This window comes from Hibiscus syriacus, unplaced genomic scaffold (assembly GCF_006381635.1).
Source record: "Hibiscus syriacus cultivar Baekdansim isolate YM2019G1 unplaced genomic scaffold, ASM638163v2 tig00112637_pilon, whole genome shotgun sequence".
Lineage (NCBI taxonomy): Eukaryota > Viridiplantae > Streptophyta > Magnoliopsida > Malvales > Malvaceae > Hibiscus > Hibiscus syriacus.
The window spans coordinates 170,073-192,094 of NW_024063374.1; the positions used below are offsets into that span (position 1 = coordinate 170,073).

Genomic DNA, 22,022 nt, shown 5'->3' on the forward strand with positions numbered 1-22,022 from the left:
ATATCTAAATTACGTGTTTAAAAATTGATGAGCATATTCAAATTTGAATTGTCATTTACTGTCCAAAAGCTGATCATATCAATTAAAACATTCTGAGGCTTGGGACCAACTTAGAAGCAAAATCCTAGTTTCAACCGTAATTAACCCTAGCTAAAATTTAAAAACCCAAGGGACTTTTCTATATTTGACCGTTAAAATCCATTCCCCCCACCTTTTTATGCCAAATAACTTTACAATGGCTATGAGACGGAGATTTAGGCACAGGAGGCCACGTGGCCAACAGTAACACCATCCTTGTAACGGCTAGTTTCCACCGACTCGCATATAAATAGAGTAAAACCCAATGTGATTACCCAAGTACCGGCTCAAGTCTCTTGTACGACTGCAATAGCTTTAGTGAAATTCTGTTGAATTTAGAGTTTCCAATGGCTGCTGTTTTCTCCTTGGTGCTTTTGTTTCTATTTTTAAGCATTTCAGAAGCCACAGAAATATTGGTTGGTGGCAAGGAAAACGCTTGGAAGATCCCATCCTCTGAATCCGACTCCCTCAACAAATGGGCTGGCAATTCCCGTTTCCGCATCGGCGACTCTCTCGGTAATATACTTACTACACAAACTCCACTTTGTGACACTCTTCCTTTTTGCTTTTCTAAGTCTTTATATTATAGTGTGGAAATACGATGGTGGCAAAGACTCGGTGCTACAAGTCAGCAAGGAAGCCTATGCAAGCTGCATTACCTCAGACCCCATTGCAGAGTACAAGGATGGAAACACCAAATTTAAGCTTCACAAATCAGGCCCATTTTACTTCATTAGTGGAGCTAAGGGTCACTGTGAGCAGGGCCAGAAGTTGGTTGTGGTCGTGTTGTCTCCACGGCACAGCTACACTGGAATCTCTCCAGCGCCTTCTCCAGCAGAGATTGAGGGACCTGCCGTTGCTCCTACCAGCAATGGTTCAGGTTTGAAGGCTGGATTCTTGGTGACATTGTGGGGTTTGGTTTTGGTGGTGTTCTAAGATGGGAAAGGACTTGTTTCGTTTTTTTTTTGTATGTAGTCGAAGATTACTTCATTCATTACTTAAATTTATCATCTTCAATTCCATGGAAACAGCAACTGCTTCTATCCAGTTCCATTTGATTATAAGAATTGATTCTATATATATATATTAGAAAATCTAAAATAATTTGAATAAAAATATTAGAATTATAGTGTCTAAACTAATTGCTAAAACCTGAAATAAAATCAGGCTTGATTTTGATCTTAACCCGTCCATATATTCTCATTTTAATCTTTATTTTAAGTGAATTTCTTCCTAATTATCTCGGGCCCAATCAAAAATTATTTGGATAACATAACTCTTGCAGCTTATTACTGAAATTGTCATTTTGTGTTATTTTCGAAATACATTCTTTCTTAATCAACTCAATTCCTGCTCTAAGCCATCTACGTATGCATATCAGAAAATAACTCTAGAAAACAAACAGGTTCTTTGATCCCAACAATGGTCACTGCTACTGTTCCTGACTTGCTTCTAGCTTCTAGCTTCTAGCTTCTAGCTTCTAGCTTCTAGCTTCTAGCTTCTAGCTTCTAGCTTCTAGCTTCTAGCTTCTAGCTTCTAGCTTCTAGCTTCTAGCTTCGATTCAGTGTCAACTGGTTTGGAATGGGAAGATTGCTCCTGAAGATGAGGCAGACGTGATTGGTTTCTTGAACTGCACCAGGATCATGGTCATATTGTCGCAGCCCTCACCAGTGGCTGTTGATGGTGCTAAACACTTGTCGAGTACCCTCTCACAAACAGTAGAAAGCCGTCTTTCCTGCATTATATAGCAAGCTTCCCTAAACAAGCATTCAAACATACAGACTGATGGAAGTTAGAAAGGATTAAGTACATACGGAACGTAGTTGTTTGTGGATAAAATCTACAAGCTTCTGACTTGACATGCAATCCCTGAAATATAAAATCGAATTTGAGATGGCATTAGATACTATATTCAAGATCGATATTGATTTGTAGTCAACCAACAAGAGTATATATAACTTATCAACAAAATAAAATTCTGAAAATGAGATAATTCTGATGTTATTTGACAGGAAAAGGCATTAGATATAATACCAAATTCCATCACATGCCAGCACAAGGAAGTCATCATCATCACATAGCTCAACCTAATTGAAAATTGTACGATGTAGAAAGTTAGATACAACATGCTCCAAAGATTTTTAGGATCGAGTATCATACATCAAAGCCAAGATGGAACTATTGGTGTGGCCACCTTGCTGAGAGAGCGTATACTTACGGTGTTTACATCAGGATTTGCAGTTACAATTTGCTTTTCAGCAGGTAAAAACTTATTCTGCTTGAACTCAACGTTACCTACAGGAAAAGGAATCAATGGATTAAAACTGCATCTCTTTCTGTGTCTTGATATCTTTCTCCCATTGATGAATAAAATACTAGATACGCAAGGATGCATACACTTGATTGGAGACTACGGATGTATAAAAATGTTACAATTGGTTTAAGAAAAGAACAACGCTTTCTGCCAAGTCGTATATGTCTCTATCTTTAGGAAATTCAAACGACTCTAATGGTGAGTGGAATTAGAACTCTTTTGTTTCCAGACATCAAGAAGGGAGGTAAATTACCTATTGCTCTTGCAAGATTCAAACAGCCATTGATACGTCCTGCATGTATAAAACCACCAGCTCTTAAAATCCTTTCTTTCTCTACCTCAAGATCAGGTTTGTGGTCTCTAGAGAGATTGTATGCCTACAAAAGAAAGAAGCAACAAAAAGAAGGGGTTATTTATTCAGAAAGAAAGAATATTCCCCATTGTTCAAAGTACAATAGCCAGTTCATACACATTTGATTAATAGAACATTACCAGACAGTTTCTAGATATTACACAACGAGAATCACCAGCATTGGCAACAACAAGTTGGTTGTTTCTTAGAACCGCAACACAGGCTGTGCTTCCAGATGTTGGTCCAGAAAAGTCAGAGTGAGGGCCCTAATTACAATTTTAACAATCACTTGTAAATTATTTATACAAATTGTTGCAGTAAGAAAACATTAAAGCAGGAATGCAACGGATGAATACTAAATTTGTGCAATCAAGACAAACCCAGATTGCACACTTAGATCCCTGACCCAACCAAAGGTAAGTGCAGCCTAAGATGTTAAGTTTCACAACCCGCCATCTGGGCTGCATTGATACACTGCATAAGCTAAGAGTTAACATATACATCATGTTCTATTCTTCTTCCTCAGTTTTGGTTTCCATCATAGTTTGTAGCCAACACCAAAGTTCTGTTCAGGATCTAGTTAAGGACAATAACACGGGTATATTTTCATAAGTACCTCCTCAAAAGCCCAATTATCAACTTGGTCATTACCATTACCACTCCTAGGAGACCATATCAGTCCTATTATGCCAGTAAACTTGTTGAATTTATCACCCAAAATGGCTAATTCTCTCCATCCTCTTTGTCCACGCATCATCTCATCCATTCTGTAGCAAAATGTAACTCAAGTTGGAAACACACAAAATGGACAATGGGAAGAGGCATTTTTAACAACGAAAAGGAAGGGGTGGGGGGGGGGGAGCAAGATATTACCAGCCCTAAACAGGTGGAAGAAAAAGGATTTACTCACATTCAAGTACAAAAAAGATGATAAATATACATTATTAATAGCATGTAGTAAACACCAAGTCCCCAAATCATTCTGGCTAGGAATTGCATTGTTAATTCCCATAATAAGGAACACATAGTGAAGAGTGAAAAATCAACAAGAACTTGATTAATCAAATTAAAAAACCTTAAAAATGCTCTCTGAACTGATGTTCCTATGTCCCCAGCTGCAAATACTTCATTCTTGAGAACCTGCTGATGTAGATATTTGGCACAGAACTTGGCAACCACCTTGCCTACAAGTAATGAGCTTGGATAAGTTGAATAAACTTGAACAGTGGTCTAATAGTAAGACGCTTAATCATTTTAGGATCAAAATCAAGTACAATTAAACAATTAAAAGTTAAGTTGGTTCAAGTTCTAAAAGGGGGAAAAAGAGCAAGTACATGAATGGAAAGCAACAAAATCATCAACTTCAGATAGTGTACAACAAAAGAAACCTGTAAATGGAACTGACCATCCAAGTCTTACCTCCATGACCATCATATACACCAAAGAACGAAGTAGAAGCATCGAGATCAGGATATGCAGCATGCTAGCAAAACAAAAAATAAAAGTAACTAGAATGCATACATGATATAACAAGAACTGGAAATTTGCAAGAAATACAAGATGATATAAGCCACAATATGTATAAGAATATAAGCATTACACCCATATTACAGATCGGCAAGAATATGAATTTTAAATCTTCTCTTGAGAACTCATTGATGGAAACTTAAAATACCACCCCCAGCATCACCCCAATCCAGTTCCAATCTAGTAGAATAAATGGGGTCCAAATGCTTCGGACATTTGAAAATTAAAGGTGTCATTTGGTACTCACAGCATCTTCCATTGTTGCACGCCATCCTTGCATGGACGCTAGACCATATCTAACCCTACTATTCTCACCATCTTCTGTGAGTTTTTCAGTTTTGGGAGTGCTGAGATATACACCCATCTATGTCTGCAGTTGAATGAATCATGTTAACTCAGCTTATAAAACTCAAGAGTACTCAAAAGTCAAAACAAAGTATGACTCGCCAAATTTTGCATCTAAAAGTTTGAGTCAACAGATTTATTGGTTAATTAAACTTGGAAAACTGATCTAATAATTTAGACACTATCAAGTACAATCAACAGCAATGAGATAAGATAGCTTCTAACCAGAGCAACACAGAAACTCCTATGCTAACTGAAAAGTGAATCTAGAACAAGAAGAAAACAAAACAGCAAAGGTAGGTTGAAAGAAGACAAATAAGTAGAAACAATTCAAGACATATCCTAGATTGAATGCTAAGATTTGAAAAATATATAATATAATTCACAAATAAAATCCCAACAACAACTAAATATCAAAGCTTGAAAAGGCCAAATAAAGGTAAAGCAACTAAACTCTTAAATACCACGACAAGAGAAGCTCATACGCTAATTTGATACCTCACGATTAAAGCAGCTTAAAATAATGGTTTTATTATATAGTATGTATCCTTACTGGTCCGGCAAAGAAATCTCTAGAGGAATAAGACAGGAGTCAAGGGGAAAGAAAATTAAAGAAAGCCAAGAGAAATTCTTTGGAATGAGAACTGGAAAACAAGGAACAAATGGGAGGCAGAGGCAGAAACATTCAAGATAAGACAAAGAGAAAGGGAAAGGGAACACCAAGGAAGAAAGAAAGTGTGAGACTTTGAACAAAGGTAAAATCTTTTGAATTCAGTAGGCTTTGGGGGGCATTTTGGTTTAACTTATCCTCTTTCCACTTTTCATTTTTTTTCTCTGCTGGACTTCATTTAGGTAGTTTTATAGTCATCTAAAGTATCAGTTAGTAAGGTTGTTGCTTAAAATAAAAAAGATAACTACTGATGGCTGTGCGGATTGAGAAAATATAAAATATGTCAAGCTTGACTTAAATATGACCCGACCGGCCATAAATACGCCAGGACCTTTCCTAAACCCGGTTCACCCATCAACAATAACAAAAAGGCATAACATTAAATACAGTTTTGAGAAAAAGAATCTTCTGCGAGGGAAAACTTTCCAAAGTCTTCTTCGTCAACCATTTTGATAAAGTGGCAGACATCAGTTGTGACTTGTGATCTGATCTCCCACCTTAATCATTTTCTTCCTCTCTTTTCTGGTTTTCCTTGAAGAAAAAAAGGGGAAAGACTCAGTTTTGGGGAGTTCCCATAGTTCAATTGGAAACCACATTTGATTTCAGCAATTTAGCGTTGGCAACAGATTCTCCTTCAGTTCCACTCCAACACAATTGCATGGTAATTATCCTTTCTGCTCATCTTGATTTTGTAGCATCTTTAAACTAGGGTTTCGTCAAAGTTTTAGCTTTTAATACAGAAGTAGGACAAACAGTTATCGAAACCGAGCAAATTCGCAGCGATTTTCATTTTTATCATTACAAGATTTAAGATTTCCTTGGAAGTTAATTATGTTGATTTATTGATTCTTTCTCGCGTGTTAGTTACGTCAGTTCCTGCATATAATGTTCGGTGCCCTTTCTTTAATCGCGTATGTGTTATTTTTGTTTGTGAATTTAGGCAAACAAGCACACCATTGTTTTGATGCAGACTTCACAGAACAGATCAACGAGAACATTTATGGATTATGGCTCCATAACTCAAGCTATGGATGGTATATTTTTGTTTAGTTTTGCTTATAGTGTCTGTTCTTTTTGTTGTTTGTTATCTTAAATGTTGGTTTCCGATGGCGGGTGTTAATGATAGCTGTTAATTCTACTGACTGAACTGCCTTTGGGGATCCTGGGTTTTAAGTTCCTACTGTCTTGGAAACAGCTTAGCATATGTTTTTGTTTCTCTAGTGTATGTCCGAAATATTTATGTTTCCATGTTGTATCAAGATGATGATTTGTTTGAATGAACCAGTGATTACCAACATGATTCTTCCGAGGAACCGCTCTGTTTAAATCACTCGACGAGCTTTTCCGTTTATAATGTTTTCCACATGAAGGTATATGCGGACTATATGAAAGGAAACTTAAGGAGCTAAATCCAGCAACACGAAATATCACATATGACATTGCTGATCTTTACAATTTCATCGATGGCCTTACAGATTTGAGTGCCCTTGTGTATGCTTTCTCTGTCTCTTCATCCTCTGGTTTTCTCGGAACATTAGTGTCTATTGTATGTAATATTGAGTGTTTACTCGGTCATGTGTGCATCAAGTGTCGTAAAAACCGTCTGTTTTAAGGCTTTAATCTGTCACATAAAACCTGAACCCTTAGAAATAAGTGTGTATTTTTTGTCCGGAGTGACCGTAGGAAATTTTTCTCTCTGCTGAAACTCAAACCTGTTTTCGAATGAATTTTTCAGTTTTCACCCTCTTATAACAATAGATATGCCCTTGGACTATCCAAGGCTCAAGGAAATGAATGTGGCTGATGGACAGTCTGTGTATCCTTTAGATACCAAGAATGAGTAGATTAGAAGATTGCGGTGGTTCAGTCGAGTCTGATTATTACATGCAACCATGTTATTGTTCCCCTGGTGAATCACTTGGTTGCATTGTTTACTTCTTGCTTGCAGCTACGATCACACGATTCAAGCTTATTTGCCTTATGACCGGCAATGGATGAAACACAGAGTGTTTCAACGCCTTAAAAGGTTGGCAAACTAAACCACGTTTCGACGAAAGAGGATATGCTAATTGTGCTCTTATTGACCTGGATTCTCGCCGTTGCAGCTTTCTCCAGGGATTCAAATGTTGTAACCTAAGCAAGATTTGTGAGGGTTTGTGAAACTGCAATTTCTTGTGTCAATTCTAATTCTAATTGTTTTACCTATTCAGTTTTGCTTTTCAATGTTTAGTTAGAGAGGTGATTCATTGTTTATATTTTCACGACTAAAATATAGTCTCAATAATAATTTATTAAAAAAATATTTATGAAATGACTGTTATATTGTAAGCTTTTTTAAACAATATTTTTACAATTTAAAATTTTGTAGTTTGAGATCATTTTAAACAATGTTCATGAAAACAGTGATTGATTGATCATTTCGTAGTTTGAGATAATTTTAAATCATAATTTAAAAATATATGATGTAATCAAATGTAAACTTTTAATTCAGTAAAGATAATATAATAATTAATTAAACGTATAGTATATCACTTTAATTTTAATCAACATAATTGAAGATTACTAAGGGAAGAACCTCCTCCCTCTTTTACAAAAATAAGGTAGGCTTTGTTATTATTAATTTGTTTTCATTTGGTCCCTGAATAAAAATAGAACACAATTCTAACCAAGGGAAGGAGGGGGAAATTGGGATTGTTTTAGATTTCCGTAGGGGGGAAAAATAAGATGTTTGAGCACTTCTGCAACTTACTTTCCCTGAGATCATCCAAAGCTCGTTAATTTTTTTTATTTACTCGGGGGATAATATTATAAAGTTTATTTTTCCCCTTCAACAGTTAGATAAAGAAGGGATGTTTAAAGAAAGGAAATTTAATATAAAGTTAAAGAAAAACGTTATCGGAAATGTTAATATTTTTTTAACATTTTGGATAAAACGTTACTTAAAATATTATCAGGTCTGTTTACGCCTTCTTCCCTATACTCCGCGCTGGGATGTATAATTTTGTTAGAGGTTACTATACGTTAAGGATCGGATCAATTTGAGGTTTTTAAGTTACGTACTTATGACGTTTGATGATTATCGTTTTGAATGCCTGATATAATCATTTGAAGATGAGCTCATTTTCAATCACGCGTAAGAAAACGCCTTTCCAGAAGCACAGAGAAGAAGAGAAGCCAAGAAGAAGGTATAATGGGCTTGCTTTGCTACAAAGCTCAAAACATTTTATTATTTGGATTCATGATAGGGGTTGCAGCTTCTGGATATAGTTTTATTACTCATTTGAGCTGAATCATCAACTTTAGTTTTTGTTTTTCTTTTTGTTTTGTTATCAGTGGGCAGAGGACGAATCAGCTCGGTTATATGAGGAGTTTGTGGCATCGTTTCAAGGAGATAATGCCCCTGGGTCAAAGGCATTTGTTCGAGGCGAAGCAATCAATCCCAATGAGAAGTTGACATCCGATTCTGAAGGTTAGTTTGATTCAGAGACTTGACTTTTGAGTTTTGAGCAACAATTTTAATATATTTGCCTCTGCCTCTGCCTCTGTTTTTTAAGCGACAATGTTTTTGTTTTACGCTATGGATTAGTAGAATAATTTTTGTATTGCATCATGAGGACACGTTAATAAAAGTATGGGCCTTTTTTATTCATTCGAGGATGGCAGGTGAAAAGTCCAAAGATGGTGAGGCATAATAGACAGAAAGGCTATATTGTGATGATAGTGGCCTTTTCATTATAAAGATGCATTTTTAAGGGCTTCCTCTGTAATATCGTGAAAAAAAAACATATAGCGGTGTGTTCCAACTCAGATACCATTTCATTTGAAATGATTCAGCTAGCGGGGGCCTTTTCTAGTTTCGAACGAGTTACTCGTTTATAATATTTTTATAGGTAATTTATAAGTCCTAATCTGAACATTCTTCTTTAAATATAAGTCTACTGATGAAATATAAGAATTAGTTCAGTATGCTTCAATGTCAAGCAAAACAAAAATGGTTCCACAATAAATTCTTCTTTAAAGTTCATTGATGAGCAAAAGTAAAAAGCTTTGATAAAGACTGCGTGGAACTTTGAAAACGAATTTCTCTGAAAAATGGAATTTTATCTTTCATGTTATTTCCACAGGTATGTTCCATCTTTCATACCACCTCCTTTGGCAGCCAAGGGAAAGAAACTTGAGAATAAGGTGACTTTTATTAACGAAATAATGGAATATCATTTTCATTTATATTATTGTCAACTAAGTTGTCCACTTTGTGATATTCAGATTTGGTCTAAACTTTTCTCATGCCTATTGTAGGAGAAAGAGAGGATGAAAGAGAAAGAGAAGGGAAAGTCTCGAAATATTGATCATTTTATGGAGGAGCTGAAGCATGAACAAGAGATGAGGGAGAGGAGAAATCTGGAACTTGAACATTGGCGTGATGGGCGTCATACTGATAGTTCAGCTGTAAGTTGGATTCAACTTTGTATTGACTCATGGTAATTTCATCAATATTTCATGCATCTTGCCCTATTTTCCCTTTGTTTCCCTCACTTAGATGTATTAGGGTTTATCTTTTATCTGAGTACTCATTTCTTTTTCATTTAGCATCTCCATCTTGCATGACATTTTACCTGTTTTTACTTCTTTGCCATAACAATACATGAATGCTATCCCTTTGTTGTTCCTATCTCAGCCATCTAGTTGCTTTGATGAACTGCTGGATGATTTTGATCCTAGTGGAAAACTGCCTGGATCACTTGATGATTCTGATCCTCAAACAACAAATCTCTATGTTGTAAATCTCTAACCAAAGGTATGTTTGTTGTTTTCAAGTTAATTTCCTTCATCTGATTTGCTCCTCAATGGCTACATGATTAATTTGTTTGTAACCAAAATATTCATAATATAGGCTGATGAAAATTTTCTTCTGCGTACTTTTTGAAGATTTGGGCCTATTGCTAGTGTGAAGATTATGTGAATTAGGACAGAGGAGGAGGGAAGACGGCAAAGAAATTGTGGTTTTGTGGCTTTCATGAATAGAGCTGATGGACAAGCTGCAAAATATGAAATGCAAGGTATTTTCCCAGAGCTTTTAAGTAGATATCTTGAGCTGTCTTTTTTGTTCTAGTAAAATAGTAGTAAAATGTTAATGTGAAGCATTTGTAAATAGTGATATCTAATTTCAAAGGGGTTTTCTTTTGATGTAAATAGTGTTTTCTAATTTCCAAGGTTTAGTCAATGCTAAAATGCCCTATGTTTTGATCATTTTATGATTTATTGGTCGTTGATTGAAGATATGTTTTGTTTGACAGGAGTTATTGTATATGAAATGAATTGAAAATTGGGTGGGGTAAATCTGTTGCTCTTCCATCACAAGCATTGCCTGCTCCCTCACCTGGACAAATGGCCATCAGGAGTACGGGGGTTGGTTTTGTTCTTTTGCACAGAGAATTTGAAGCTCACTTGAATAAATTGCATTTATTGTTTTGATTTTTGAATAGGAGATGCATTAAGACCAAAGTTCCTCCTAAAGTGAGGTTTTGATATTATAACTTCGGGTTGAGTAGGCAGTTGACTAAAGCCACTTCCTCTTGTTTGTGCATGCCTAATTCTGAAGCATATTTTCTGGCTGGCAAGGTAGTTCTATTATCTTATCTGGTCCTTCAGGCCCACCAGTCACATCTGTTCCAAAACAGAATTCTGAACTGGTAACCTAAATGAATTATCTTTGTTTTATTTCTCTGAAAAATAATAAGTATTCACTATCTTGATTTGTCTTTGTGTCTCAGGTAATTCTGATTCTTCTTTTCTGGACTTTTTTTTTTGGATGCTAGGTTCTTACTCTAAATGTTCCAGATATAATGGTCACTACACCTGAGGATGATCATCTCCGCCGTGTGATAGATACAATGGCTCTTTATGTTCTTGATTGGAGGATGCGACTTCGAACAAGCTATTATGGAGAGGGTTTGTGGCAATTCTCTATTCAACTTTTTGTTTGAGCTCGGCTCAAACGAACATGCTTACTACGTTTGGAGACTGTATTCTTTCGCTCAGGTTCATTGTCTCAGTGCATCTTCTGAATGTTGTCTCTGGTGTCATAATCATGATGTGCTATTCTTTGGTTTATATGTGAATAAGGAAGGTAGTTGAAGAATTTCGATGTTTGTGGAAATGTGGGGTGATACTCTTCAAAGCTGGCGGACAAAGCCTTTTATCATGATAACTGTTAGTGGAAGGTAATCATGCGCTGAACAGTTTTACCGTTCATGAAATTCTTTTCAAGTGTGTTTCAGCAATATTTATGATGCATAGCTTTTATATTTTTCTAGATGGATACCACCACCTTTGCCAGCGGCTAAAAATCCAGAGCATGAAAAGGACTCCTCTGCAATTTATGCTGGTTTCTTGCGATAGCCTAGTGGGGGATCTTGTATTAGCTGATCGTGTTTCGAGTTCTGAAAGGATCCCTTCAAAGTTAGTGAGCTGGTCTCTGCCTCCTATCAGTTTTGTTAAAGTGAACGTGGATGGTGCTATGGACAGATTGTGGTTGAAGGGTGGCATCGGTGGGTTGCTCAGAGACGAGAAAGGTGTGGTTTTGGGATCTTTCTCAGAAATAGTTGGTTCTGGCCCTCCTATTATGGCAAAATTGTTGGCAATGAAGAAAGGGTTGATGCGTTTTTTGGAGTAGGGGATGTCGGTGAATCGAAGGCTTATTTTGGAATCTGATAGTGTTGTGTCAGTGAATTGGATAAAGAATCCTGCTGCCACCACCCCGTTGTTCATGTCCATAGTTAAAGATATAGCCTCGATTGTGGTTGACAAAGGTATCATTGTTCGGCATGTGTTGAGAGCAGTTAACTGGGAAGCGGATGAATTTGCTAAACTAGGGATAGGCTAACTAATTGGATGGGATTTATTTGTTGCATTGAGTTTATTGTATTGTGGTTTGTTGGCATTTTTGGTAATTGTGTTTTTTAGGAGAAAGTTTTTGAGTAGGGTATGGTCACTACTGTGTTTAGGTAGTGTAATGTAGCTCATTGTGGAGATGGTTGTCAACGGGTTTGGTGGTATTGTACTCTTCTTGTACTTGGTATTTATGCAATAAATTTTTTTTTGGCATTTTTTTCCTCTTTCCAATGTCAGTTGAGGCACTCTTGTTGCTTGACGGATATGAAGGGATTTTTTAATGAGACATTCCTATTTATCAAAAAAAAATTGTGCTGCAGGAAAAAGCAGGGTACCAAAAGTTAAAACATATTTTGTTCCGGATTTTCTTCTTTCGTGTGTGTGTGTGTGATTTGAGTAATTTTACAGCGGGTGGACCCAGAAATAACACTTACTTATCCACAAAGGAACGAATTTAAGGACATGTTACGGGCATTGACACTGGAGAGGAGTCGGATAAAGGAAGCCACGGGCTTCGCTTTGGATAATGCTGATGCTGCTGGAGAGGTGTTGCCTGTCTGCAGCACACCTTATCGAATTTCATGCTTTAGTTGTCTTCTACTAGCAAACTGTAATGGTTCGTTGCTGGTTTGTTGTTGTCTTGAACGTTACCGGTCTAGAATTGTTAAACAAAATGATTTTTAAAGGGATGGGTAAAACATCAAAAGTCTAGTAGTAGCATGTGATTATCTGCACAATCCTCTTTATCCTTCTGTAGTCTAAACCTTAAACAATAGTATGAGAAACATTAATTTGATGCACCGTGCCCCCCTCTCTTGCCCTGCAGGTAGCTGAAGTTTTGACAGAGTCTGACACTTGAAGAAACATCTATTTAAACAAAAGTTGCGAGGCTTATGCTTGTCCTTGACATTCTTCATAATAGCAGTGCTCCTGTTAAAAATGCATCTGCTTACCGTACCAAATTTGAAGCAAAGTTATCTGATATAATGGAGAGCTTTAATGATTTGTACCGCAGTGTAACAGGAAGGATCACTGCAGAAGCCCTAAAGGAAGGTATAATTTTAACCTTTTATCCAGTTTTCAATTTGCTTACTATTTTGTTGGTTTTTCTGGGTGCTGCTAAAAATGAACCGGCTTGTGGCTGTATGCATGTTTATATTATCTTTGTTCTCAAGTTATAAGGTGACCTTTTCTCATTCCTGCAGGAACGGGTTCTGAAAGTGTTGCAAGCATGGTCAGATTGGTTTATTTTTTCAGATGCATATGTGAATGGACTGCAAGCCACTTTTCTTCGATCAGGAAACTCTGGTGTGGCCCCATTCCATTCTATTTGCGGTGATGCACCAGAAATTGAAAAGAAGACTAGCACAGAAGATGCAACTGATGGCATTAAAGCTAATCAAGATACTGCATTGGCCACGGGCAAAGGTGCTGCTATGGAGTTAATGGATCTCCCACTCGCTGAGTTGGAAAGACGCTGTAGACATAACAGATTATCTCTTGGTGGTAGGGAAATAATGGTTGCAAGACTATTAAGTCTGGAAGATGCCGAAAAGCAGAGGGGATATGAACTAGATGATGAATTAAAGCAGCGATTGAGTTATAGTCGCTATTCTAGTGGTCAGGGAGATGCAAATGTTGAAGCTGAAGCAGTGGGATTATCTGGACAGATTCGCTATGCCAGAGGATGAGATTCCTCCACAACGCAAAGGGTCTGTACATATGGTTGAAACCCTTCCAATTCCACAACCTGAACTAAAAGCGTTCAATAAGAAAGAGAGAATCGATCCTGTTTTGCCAGCCTCAAAATGGGCTAGGGAGATAATTACAGTGATGATGAAGAAATGAGAAGCTCTAATCGAGAGAGAGGCAGGATGATAGAGTAAACAATTCAAAAAAGGAATGTGAAAGGCACATAGAAAGTTATCATAATGTACAAAACGAAAGGGGTAGAGAGAGGGAGAGGGACCGTTGGGAAGAGAGTGGAAGCAGAGGAAGGATGACCATGAAAGAGATAGGGATCGCAGAAAGCGAGTGAAATGAGAAAGGGATGGTCTGCCTTATTATTATGCAAAGCTTTAGATGGTTTGAGATGAGGAGATATGTCGATTTGTCTTGGATGCTTAAGCAGCATCCGCCTAGGAAATTGGTTTCAAACAGTTGTAGAAATGCTAGAACTCCATCTGGTTCTTGTTTGAACCAACTTGTAGTAAAATGTATGACTGATGATTTTGGTGGTTTGCTTTTTTAACAAAATCAAGTTAATTGCTGGCCTTATTCTCTCGAATGCAATTTAAACCTTAGTGATAGTGTAAAATCTTATGACTGAAAAAAATATCCTAGTTTCAAGAAATTATATGAATGGACCGTAAAAAGATGTTACTCGGCTCCCTATCCCTAAGATGTATACGCCCCACTTGCATAGGGTCTGTAAAAGAGTATTCAGCGACTTTGATTGATGCGAATGATTATAGTAAACCATTATCTACCATCAACGCTGTTAACAAGAGAGACCAACTCGATGTTCTTCGATTCTTCAGTGTCAGTTTCTTTCTCATCTTTGCTACTCAACATTTCAGTAGGAATGATGGAAGAGCTGGGATCACCTCTGGGTACCAAAAACAGAATCCCGAGTGGCGAAAGCCTCAATACATTTCGAATCAATATTGCTAGCCATAGATTCTCAAACTTCGTACGAGTAACATTCAGCAAGTGAAGCAGCAAGCCACCTCCCCATGAAGATGAGAGGAGTCCAACATTGTCAATGGACATCAGCAAGGCAAAGAAGGTGCCTTCAATGCCTAAAGGACAAAGCTTTGCAGTCAGTACAAGAAGGGGCATCCATTTGAGTCGCCAAATCATTTGAGTTGCAGCTTCACCTATCATGACGAATAGATAATCCGGTATCCCAAATTTCAAGTTTATTCGCAGCACCAGCATCAAATCTAGCATCCCGGTTAAACCATAGAATAGCTGAATCCAGAAAAGCAAATCTCTGAAAGGCTCATCCTTCAGCTTGTTTTGATAGAGTACTGCCCCCAAGATGGCACCAACTGCACCAATTGAGAAAATGTAACCGATACTGTCCTGCATTATAAGAACCATAGTCCGAAAGCATCAATATACACACTTGTGCGACTTTGACAATGAAGGATACGAGTGCAGAATCATATACCTGAGAAAACAAGGGGCCGCCTTTCGAGTCGGTGTACCAATAGAACAATCCCTCGTTTATATTCAAGCTTAGTGCAAAGGATAAATACATGTATAAACATGGCCTCCAAACCTCGGGGCATTTCAATGTCGTCCACATAGCCTTGCCAGCCTCAATGAACTTCTGGCTTATCTGAGTCAAGAAAATAGTTTATTACATGTACATCATACAAGATTCAATGAAAACGAGCTGAAGAATACCTCTTTGTAGGCAAAGTTGGGAACATGGGGCTCAGAAAGAACAATCCCAACCGAAAACACGAGGGCGGAAGGGATAGTCAACAATCCGAACACGCCCTGAAAATGAAGAAGCTATTAACATATTTTAAAGGAAATTTGCGAAACCAGCCATGGAGTTAAAGAACAACAAACCTTAGGACCAATAAGGTGAACAAAAACACCACTAATGGAAAATCCGACCAGAGCTCCAATAGCAGACATCAAAGTACACAAGCTTTGCATGTCGGCAGCAAGGGAAGGATGGCTAATGCTGTTTTGTGCTACACAGCATCGACGGTCACATCTGCTATAGCTACCCCAGCACTTCCTGCTGTCAACGCTAACAGGGCAAACACCAGATGCAGTTTGCTGTGCAACGATATCAAAAGCATGGAGACCAAACCCAGCAACCCTGAAATATGAGGCTGGATCATTTTGCATATTGAGATGGTATCGTACAAGGGAACTATTGGCAGCTTATAACACCATTGGCAAAACAAATCGATTCCTAAACGCCCTAGTTCTTCTTTTCAAGCAAGAATCAAGTAGAGAAATCAAAGCATAATTACTTCCATTGTGGCAAAGATATAACATAATGTAAGTTGATAAATCTATACAAGCTGTAGTTTTGCAAAAGCAAATATCTGGGTTGCCTAAAGTTTACCAATGGAAACATATGAATGACATTTCATTTATGGATTGGAAACTGTGATAAACATGTAAAGAGAGAAAGGCAGAAGATGTAAATTTACCAGATAGAATGAAATAGGGGCGTCTTCTATAACCCCTAATGGAGACAACATCTGTGAGAAGTCCCCAAATAGGCTTCACAATCCAAGGGATAGAAATAATCCCAGAATAAACCTGCGACTCAGAAGGCTGTACCTTTTGAACATCCTTCATGTAATACTCAGTGCCGACTCGAGCAAGTGCCCCACCTAATCCCTGACTTATCCCATAAACAGATACGACTCCGAATACAAAGCTCCAATGTGTTTCCGTTGCAAGCATTCTAAGCCAATTAATTGGACGCCAGAAACAGTAAAACAACCCTTTGGGTCCATTATCTTCTTCCACAGCCTTCTCACCGGCTCCAACATTTCCTTCCTCCACCATAGCTGTAAACCAAAAGCAACAGACTTGATCCAGGTCAACTCAGTTTCTTGGACATGAATCTTGTGAAGTTTTGAGCTTTTGATAAGATTAAAAAAAAGATGGAGCTTCGGGTCAACCCAGACTATTGTAGATAATCTTGTGAAACTTGGAAGTTTTGATGAGATGAAAAAGATAGGAAACGGAGTTTAAAAATCAGAGTTTCCAAAAAGGGGGTTCTTTTAGATCTTCGAAACTGAAAAACAAAGAAGTCTAAATGGGGTTACAGTTGTTCAGCTGACCTTTATTATCTCCTTCAAACAAGTTAATAATCTTACAAGCCGACATCAATGGCGCCATTGGAGAAATATCTATATCTAACTGTAGATGATTAATTTATTAATAACATTTTCATCACTGTTTTGTTTTTGAAGGGAAACCATCGTGGCAGGTCCCAATTGGCCCCTCATACTTGGTAGTTTACATGATGTAATTTACCATAGATCTAGATCTAGGTAAAGCTACCATTTTGTTTATTGTACTCAATAAAATTGATGAAACTTGTTTATCGGATGTTCCTGTATGTCGGAATATAAGAAAAACTACAAAAAGCAAGATACAGCCACATGTTATTATGATTTATCCATACTAATATTAACTCAATCAAATTTTAAATGATGCATTTTTAACGTCCATTTTAATAAGTTTAATTTGACCTCTCTACTTCATTAATTTATCAAAAGTTGAGTCATTGATAAACTGGTCATTACAGAGCGAAAAGTGTAAGTTTTGCATCAATAGTTTCCTTTGGTGATCAAAGCTGGAAAAGTGAGGGACATTCCAACTTCACAAATCTGCAAGGCCTCATAGAATAGCAACACCAACCAATAAGTTGGATTTCCGTTAATCATTGATGAACAAAAGCACACACAAAGATGCTCAAAATATTAGGGAAATCAACCTTGTTCGGAAGCAAATGATCAATTATCCTACTGTTTTCCATTAAGCTGTGAACAAGAATATTCATACTCTTGAATACGAGAGCATCAGCGCCATATTAAACATGAGGTTAATTCTACAATCATGTTCATTCTATGTTGGAACTGCATTACAATGAAGGTTAACAGAAGCTACCAAATATCAAATAAAGAGTCAATGTACCGAAACCAAGTAGAACAAGTGAAATAGGAAATTCTTACCCCCTTCAAGCCAATGATGAAGAAGCAGGACTATCCCTGGATCCCGATACATAAGGAAGATCTAGCAATTCCAAGAACGATAGGATTCCGTGATAGTAAGTAATATTGAGATGTCACATATACACCTAAAGCCTCTACGTCGGGTGGTCAAAGGGAAGACGCAGTTGAATTTTAATTTCATTGCCAGTCATTCTTCATCATAATAAACCTCAAAAGATCCTGGACCAGATTCAATATCAACGATATAAAAGATCAGAGAAGCCAAAATTCATATATTAGCTTCCAGCAAAGACCAAAAGAAAGTACAGGAAACAGTCAAAACTTATAAAAGATACCTGCAAGAACTTGCGCCCCGGAAGGCATTTATCAAGCGCAAGAAATTGTCACTTGATTGACCACCCTCTTCATGCTGTGAATTTGCAGTGCAAGTGAGCTGAAAACCAATAAGATGGTTTGAGTTTTTTGAGCAGCACGCTTGCTTCCAAGAGTTCCATGTTGGATCTAAAAAATACGTTTCAACAATGGGAGAGCTTTGTTTAGAGTTCTGTGAGTCGGACCGGATTGAGTTTAAGTGAGCATATTATATATTATTATAAATTTAATTTTATATGATATACATATTAAAATAAAATAAAAATGTGAATTAGATTTTGAATGTTAGAACATGAGCTGAATTTATATTTCTAATGAAACATATTCTTTTGTCCAAGTCTATTTCTGGGCCTAATGTTTATGTCTTAGCCCCCTCAAATTTTAAATGAATCCTTTGATTTGGACGGATTGATTTTAACAGGAATAGTTTTCACTTAGACCGTTAAACAAATAAGCGAGTTACATATACATCCAAAGAAACACTTTTCTAACCAACGTGATGAGCAGCATACTCTCGTACATTTTTAAGATTAGATTGCGTTCCGGTTTGTTTATGCAAAGCTAAGCATGAGTGCAGTTCCCACTTCTTGCAAAATGCACTATATGCCTGCAAGGAAGTCAAATTTTGAGCTATGCCTATAATTACTGTAAAGAATACATATTAACAGTAAATTTTAGTCTACATAAACAATGATTTTTCTACATTTTGACAATTTCAGTCAATATGTAAACAACAGTTGTTTCTTTTCTCTTTTACAAGATTGTACAATGACATGAACAGAAAACCAAGACATACATAGCGTGGTGTGCCACGCTATTCATATGGACATATAAAACAAATTTACTGGCTGTTTTGCAGTCTAAAACATGCAGAAACTCTCAACTATTTGGAAATAGGAGGTTCACCCATCCACTTTGCACGATATCCAGTTCCTTTGCAGCCGGAGCAGCATGTTGATCCCTAAAGTATACGTAAAAGGAAAGATCGCTTCAGTAAGTAAGCAGTTGACAGTATTAGAATAGCGAGGGCAAGCAAATACAGAGATGACTATGGTTTTGAGATATACCTTTCCGGCACAAATCACACAACTGGTGTTTCTAGAAGGAACTTGACAGAGCATGTTATCCCCGAGGATAAAGAAGCCGGTACCCCCACACCACTTGCATTCAACGTGCCCCATGGACTTGCACGAAGAACAAGCAATTGGCCTTGGTTGCTGTAACAAGCATGAAAATATCAGTGCCCAAAAATGGTAAGAAATTGCCTAGCCTCTCAACAGGTTGCTAAAAGAGCCACACGTGAAAGAAAAGCAGTCACTTAAGCATGAACAGCAATCCTTTCTTTTTCCTTCTTCTCAAACACATCATGTAAGATGCATTTTAATAGTGTGAATCTAAGCAACTTAAGTCTAGGAAAAATGTTCCAAGATATTAGCATACAAGTAATTAAACATGCACACAATTAGAGAAAAATATACCGATTTCTCCAGAACTTAGAAATCTAAGATGCGTCCAATACCAACCCCCCAATATCTTGCTCGTCAAATTTATACAAATTTAAGAAAATACACAAAAACCCAAACAAATTTAACACTTTTTTGGTTTCAGAAATGCGTTAGAATGTACACAATTGGAGTCCTGTTTTAGATTCGGAATTCCAGGCCACAGATTATTGCGTTAAAAATAGAATCTACCTTAGAGATGACCCAAGCTTTTTCCATACGGTTAACGAAATCGGAAGAGCTCTCATGGGAATCAACAGCAGAAGCTCTGATGCCTAGAATCCTCGAACCCTTGATCCTTGAAGTGGTACCTTGGGGTACAACCCCAGCACCGAACGACACTCTATTTGTTGACACAAAGCTCAAATCTTTCTTACCAATTGATTTGCCCATGATCACCGGCCTGCAACAACTCGCACAACTTTCCATTTCCCGTATGTTTACCTTGTTTTGGGGAATATATTGGCTTTTTATAGGAAAAAGAAGTAGAAATTCTGGTCCGGGGAGGATTTTTCTTGTGGCGCCGAAAAACCAACCAAAGTTGCCTCGTTTCCAAAGAGGAAAAGGGGAAGATAAAAACTACGAGCAATGAGCTGTTTGGTAACTATAACGATGGACGCGGGAAAGGCCCACAATCCATGGTCTTGTTTGGACCAACAAAAAATATCAAAGGCTTGGTATTTTGCACTTGTTGGATTTGCCTAGTCAAAAATCAAAGGTAGAACTCTATAAATAGTCCCTGTATTTTACTTGGGTTAAACCATTATACTTTAATTACTCGCTTTGAAATTTTCAGTTTAATCGTTAATGCCCACGTTCCGCCTCTGCATGCAACCAATTAGACGTTGATACATTATATCTCATTGACATTCAATTAATTATTTTTTTATTATTAAAAAAAGGAGTTTCAATTAATAAATAAACGTAAATAACACAATTTGATTTCACAATCATCGAATGATTAGATTTACGTCGAAGCGTGAAAAATGGATTAGTTAAAAGAATTTTAAAGAATATGAATTTAGCTGAATAAGATTAGTCAACAAATAATGATGAGAAGAATGAGTTGGAAAAAAATAAAATATATAAAAGTCGTTTGTGTCATTCTTTTAAAGGGAGATAATGGGCAGAATCGGAATACATGATTTGATGAAAAAAGATAAATCATAGTATTTATGTAAAAAGAATATAGTTGGAGGGCTTATTGCTGAATTAAGCAAAAGGAATATGTAAGTAGGAATTGGGCCTTCTTTAGAGCTTAAAACATCAGAGAAATAGGACCAAAGGCTATTTTAAGGGAGCATCTAATTTGTTCTGAACAACTTCACTGATTAGTATTGTAGGTAATATCCATGAAGCTCTTGATTTGAAGTATTAAGTGGAGCAATCATTGTTGTCTAGGTACGATGGAACTCTTTAAATGCAGAGTAAAAGCATGCTCCTCTTTGATTTCTGTGATCAACAACTATCCCACTGTTTTGAAAGCTCTATTTCGATACCAGGATAATGTATATTTAGGGTTTAACTATATAAAAAAATATTGAATAGACTCCCACGAGAGATTTAACTTGAATACATATACAAAATTCGAAGTTGGATGTCAATACTTTAAATTTCAATTAAGACCGGATTTACATTTAAGATTGTACTTAAAAGAGTTATGTTACTTAAAAGTATTAAATAATGTTGTATTCAGAGGACACACTGAGCTTTAAAGCTTACTCTTTTAATTTTTGTATTTTCAAATCCTTTTGGTCTATAAGGTTTTTGACTGGTACTTGGATCAGGATCGATTGATAGCACATTTCTTAGATATCGTATGAACATTTTCGGACTTTAAACTTCTATGCATATTTCTATCAGACTTGTTTATTTTTGGTGTATTTCGTATAATGGATTATTTTGTTATTATGGATTTCGAACTTGGTTTTGTCATGCATTCTTTTATATAAATTTGGTTTTATCATTGAAATATACAAATTTTCTATCACTGCATGTTATATAAAAAATTGTTTTAAAGTATTTTATTTGTCAACGAACTCATAAAATCTTGTTTTTGTGAACTTATAGTGTATCTCCGAAATTCGATCCTATCATCTAGATTGGATTTAGGAAGTTATATATAATAAAATTTTCAGGTAAAACTAAAAAAAAAATCGAATCACTAAACTGTAATAAAAATATTACAATAAAACTGTCGAAGTGTTAGAGTGAAATATTTTAATTAATAAAAAAATATAATATT

At 36.7% G+C, this 22,022-nt stretch overlaps 5 protein-coding genes and 1 pseudogene across 7 annotated transcripts; 3 read left to right on the top strand and 3 right to left on the bottom strand.

Annotated features, from left to right (window-relative positions):
* Window positions 1-369: 369 nt before the first annotated feature.
* On the top strand, window positions 370-1,052 carry LOC120182327 (early nodulin-like protein 1). The gene is made up of 2 exons (XM_039187319.1): window positions 370-594; window positions 668-1,052. The coding sequence occupies exons 1-2, from the start codon at window positions 426-428 to the stop codon at window positions 1,012-1,014; spliced, it is 516 nt and encodes a 171-aa protein (XP_039043250.1). The 5' UTR covers window positions 370-425; the 3' UTR covers window positions 1,015-1,052.
* Window positions 1,053-1,609: 557 nt separating this feature from the next.
* Window positions 1,610-5,382, bottom strand: LOC120182325 (probable protein phosphatase 2C 60). 3 transcript variants are annotated; one of them, XM_039187318.1, is made up of 11 exons: window positions 5,170-5,382; window positions 4,519-4,641; window positions 4,164-4,227; window positions 3,820-3,928; window positions 3,361-3,511; window positions 2,885-3,010; window positions 2,646-2,769; window positions 2,297-2,373; window positions 2,113-2,165; window positions 1,893-1,947; window positions 1,610-1,813 (listed from the first exon to the last, which is right to left on the bottom strand). In XM_039187318.1, exons 2-11 carry the CDS (start codon window positions 4,633-4,635, stop codon window positions 1,646-1,648), a joined length of 1,044 nt encoding a protein of 347 aa, XP_039043249.1. In that variant the 5' UTR covers window positions 4,636-4,641; window positions 5,170-5,382; the 3' UTR covers window positions 1,610-1,645. The 3 variants fall into 3 exon arrangements, with proteins under 3 accessions (XP_039043249.1, XP_039043247.1, XP_039043248.1); XM_039187316.1 differs by having other exon boundaries at window positions 4,519-4,646; window positions 5,106-5,382; XM_039187317.1 differs by having other exon boundaries at window positions 5,081-5,174.
* Window positions 5,383-5,802: 420 nt separating this feature from the next.
* On the top strand, window positions 5,803-16,354 carry LOC120182328 (enhancer of rudimentary homolog). The gene is made up of 6 exons (XM_039187321.1): window positions 5,803-5,947; window positions 6,227-6,320; window positions 6,657-6,777; window positions 7,235-7,350; window positions 9,411-9,414; window positions 16,342-16,354. Exons 1-4 carry the CDS (start codon window positions 5,945-5,947, stop codon window positions 7,323-7,325), a joined length of 309 nt encoding a protein of 102 aa, XP_039043252.1. The 5' UTR covers window positions 5,803-5,944; the 3' UTR covers window positions 7,326-7,350; window positions 9,411-9,414; window positions 16,342-16,354.
* Window positions 9,250-14,066, top strand: LOC120182341 (annotated as a pseudogene).
* LOC120182324 (probable folate-biopterin transporter 2) lies at window positions 14,485-16,800 on the bottom strand. The gene is given in 6 exon segments (XM_039187315.1): window positions 14,485-15,267; window positions 15,356-15,526; window positions 15,595-15,690; window positions 15,766-15,902; window positions 15,905-16,024; window positions 16,365-16,800. Coding segments are annotated over 6 exon segments (1,494 nt in total). The 5' UTR covers window positions 16,729-16,800; the 3' UTR covers window positions 14,485-14,661.
* Window positions 16,801-19,131: 2,331 nt separating this feature from the next.
* Window positions 19,132-20,349, bottom strand: LOC120182329. The gene is made up of 3 exons (XM_039187322.1): window positions 19,970-20,349; window positions 19,343-19,492; window positions 19,132-19,236 (listed from the first exon to the last, which is right to left on the bottom strand). The coding sequence occupies exons 1-3, from the start codon at window positions 20,204-20,206 to the stop codon at window positions 19,159-19,161; spliced, it is 465 nt and encodes a 154-aa protein (XP_039043253.1). The 5' UTR covers window positions 20,207-20,349; the 3' UTR covers window positions 19,132-19,158.
* Between the last annotated feature and the right edge of the window lie 1,673 nt (window positions 20,350-22,022).

What these genes read in the sequence shown, in the direction of transcription:
- LOC120182327 (XM_039187319.1), top strand. Translation starts at nt 426, where the DNA reads ATGGCTGCTGTTTTCTCCTTGGTGCTTTTGTTTCTATTTTTAAGCATT. An exon ending in CCGCATCGGCGACTCTCTCG is followed by an intron (nt 595 to 667) that starts GTAATATACTTA and finishes TTTATATTATAG; the next exon opens with TGTGGAAATACGATGGTGGC.
- LOC120182325 (XM_039187318.1), bottom strand. Translation starts at nt 4,635, where the DNA reads ATGGGTGTATATCTCAGCACTCCCAAAACTGAAAAACTCACAGAAGAT. An exon ending in GTGCAACAATGGAAGATGCT is followed by an intron (nt 4,228 to 4,518) that starts GTGAGTACCAAA and finishes TTGTTTTGCTAG; the next exon opens with CATGCTGCATATCCTGATCT. An exon ending in TAATATCTAGAAACTGTCTG is followed by an intron (nt 2,770 to 2,884) that starts GTAATGTTCTAT and finishes TTTCTTTTGTAG; the next exon opens with GCATACAATCTCTCTAGAGA.
- LOC120182328 (XM_039187321.1), top strand. An exon ending in CATAACTCAAGCTATGGATG is followed by an intron (nt 6,321 to 6,656) that starts GTATATTTTTGT and finishes TTCCACATGAAG; the next exon opens with GTATATGCGGACTATATGAA. An exon ending in ACAGATTTGAGTGCCCTTGT is followed by an intron (nt 6,778 to 7,234) that starts GTATGCTTTCTC and finishes TCTTGCTTGCAG; the next exon opens with CTACGATCACACGATTCAAG.
- LOC120182329 (XM_039187322.1), bottom strand. Translation starts at nt 20,206, where the DNA reads ATGGAAAGTTGTGCGAGTTGTTGCAGGCCGGTGATCATGGGCAAATCA. An exon ending in AAGCTTGGGTCATCTCTAAG is followed by an intron (nt 19,493 to 19,969) that starts GTAGATTCTATT and finishes TGCTTGTTACAG; the next exon opens with CAACCAAGGCCAATTGCTTG. An exon ending in GTGTGATTTGTGCCGGAAAG is followed by an intron (nt 19,237 to 19,342) that starts GTATATCTCAAA and finishes CGTATACTTTAG; the next exon opens with GGATCAACATGCTGCTCCGG.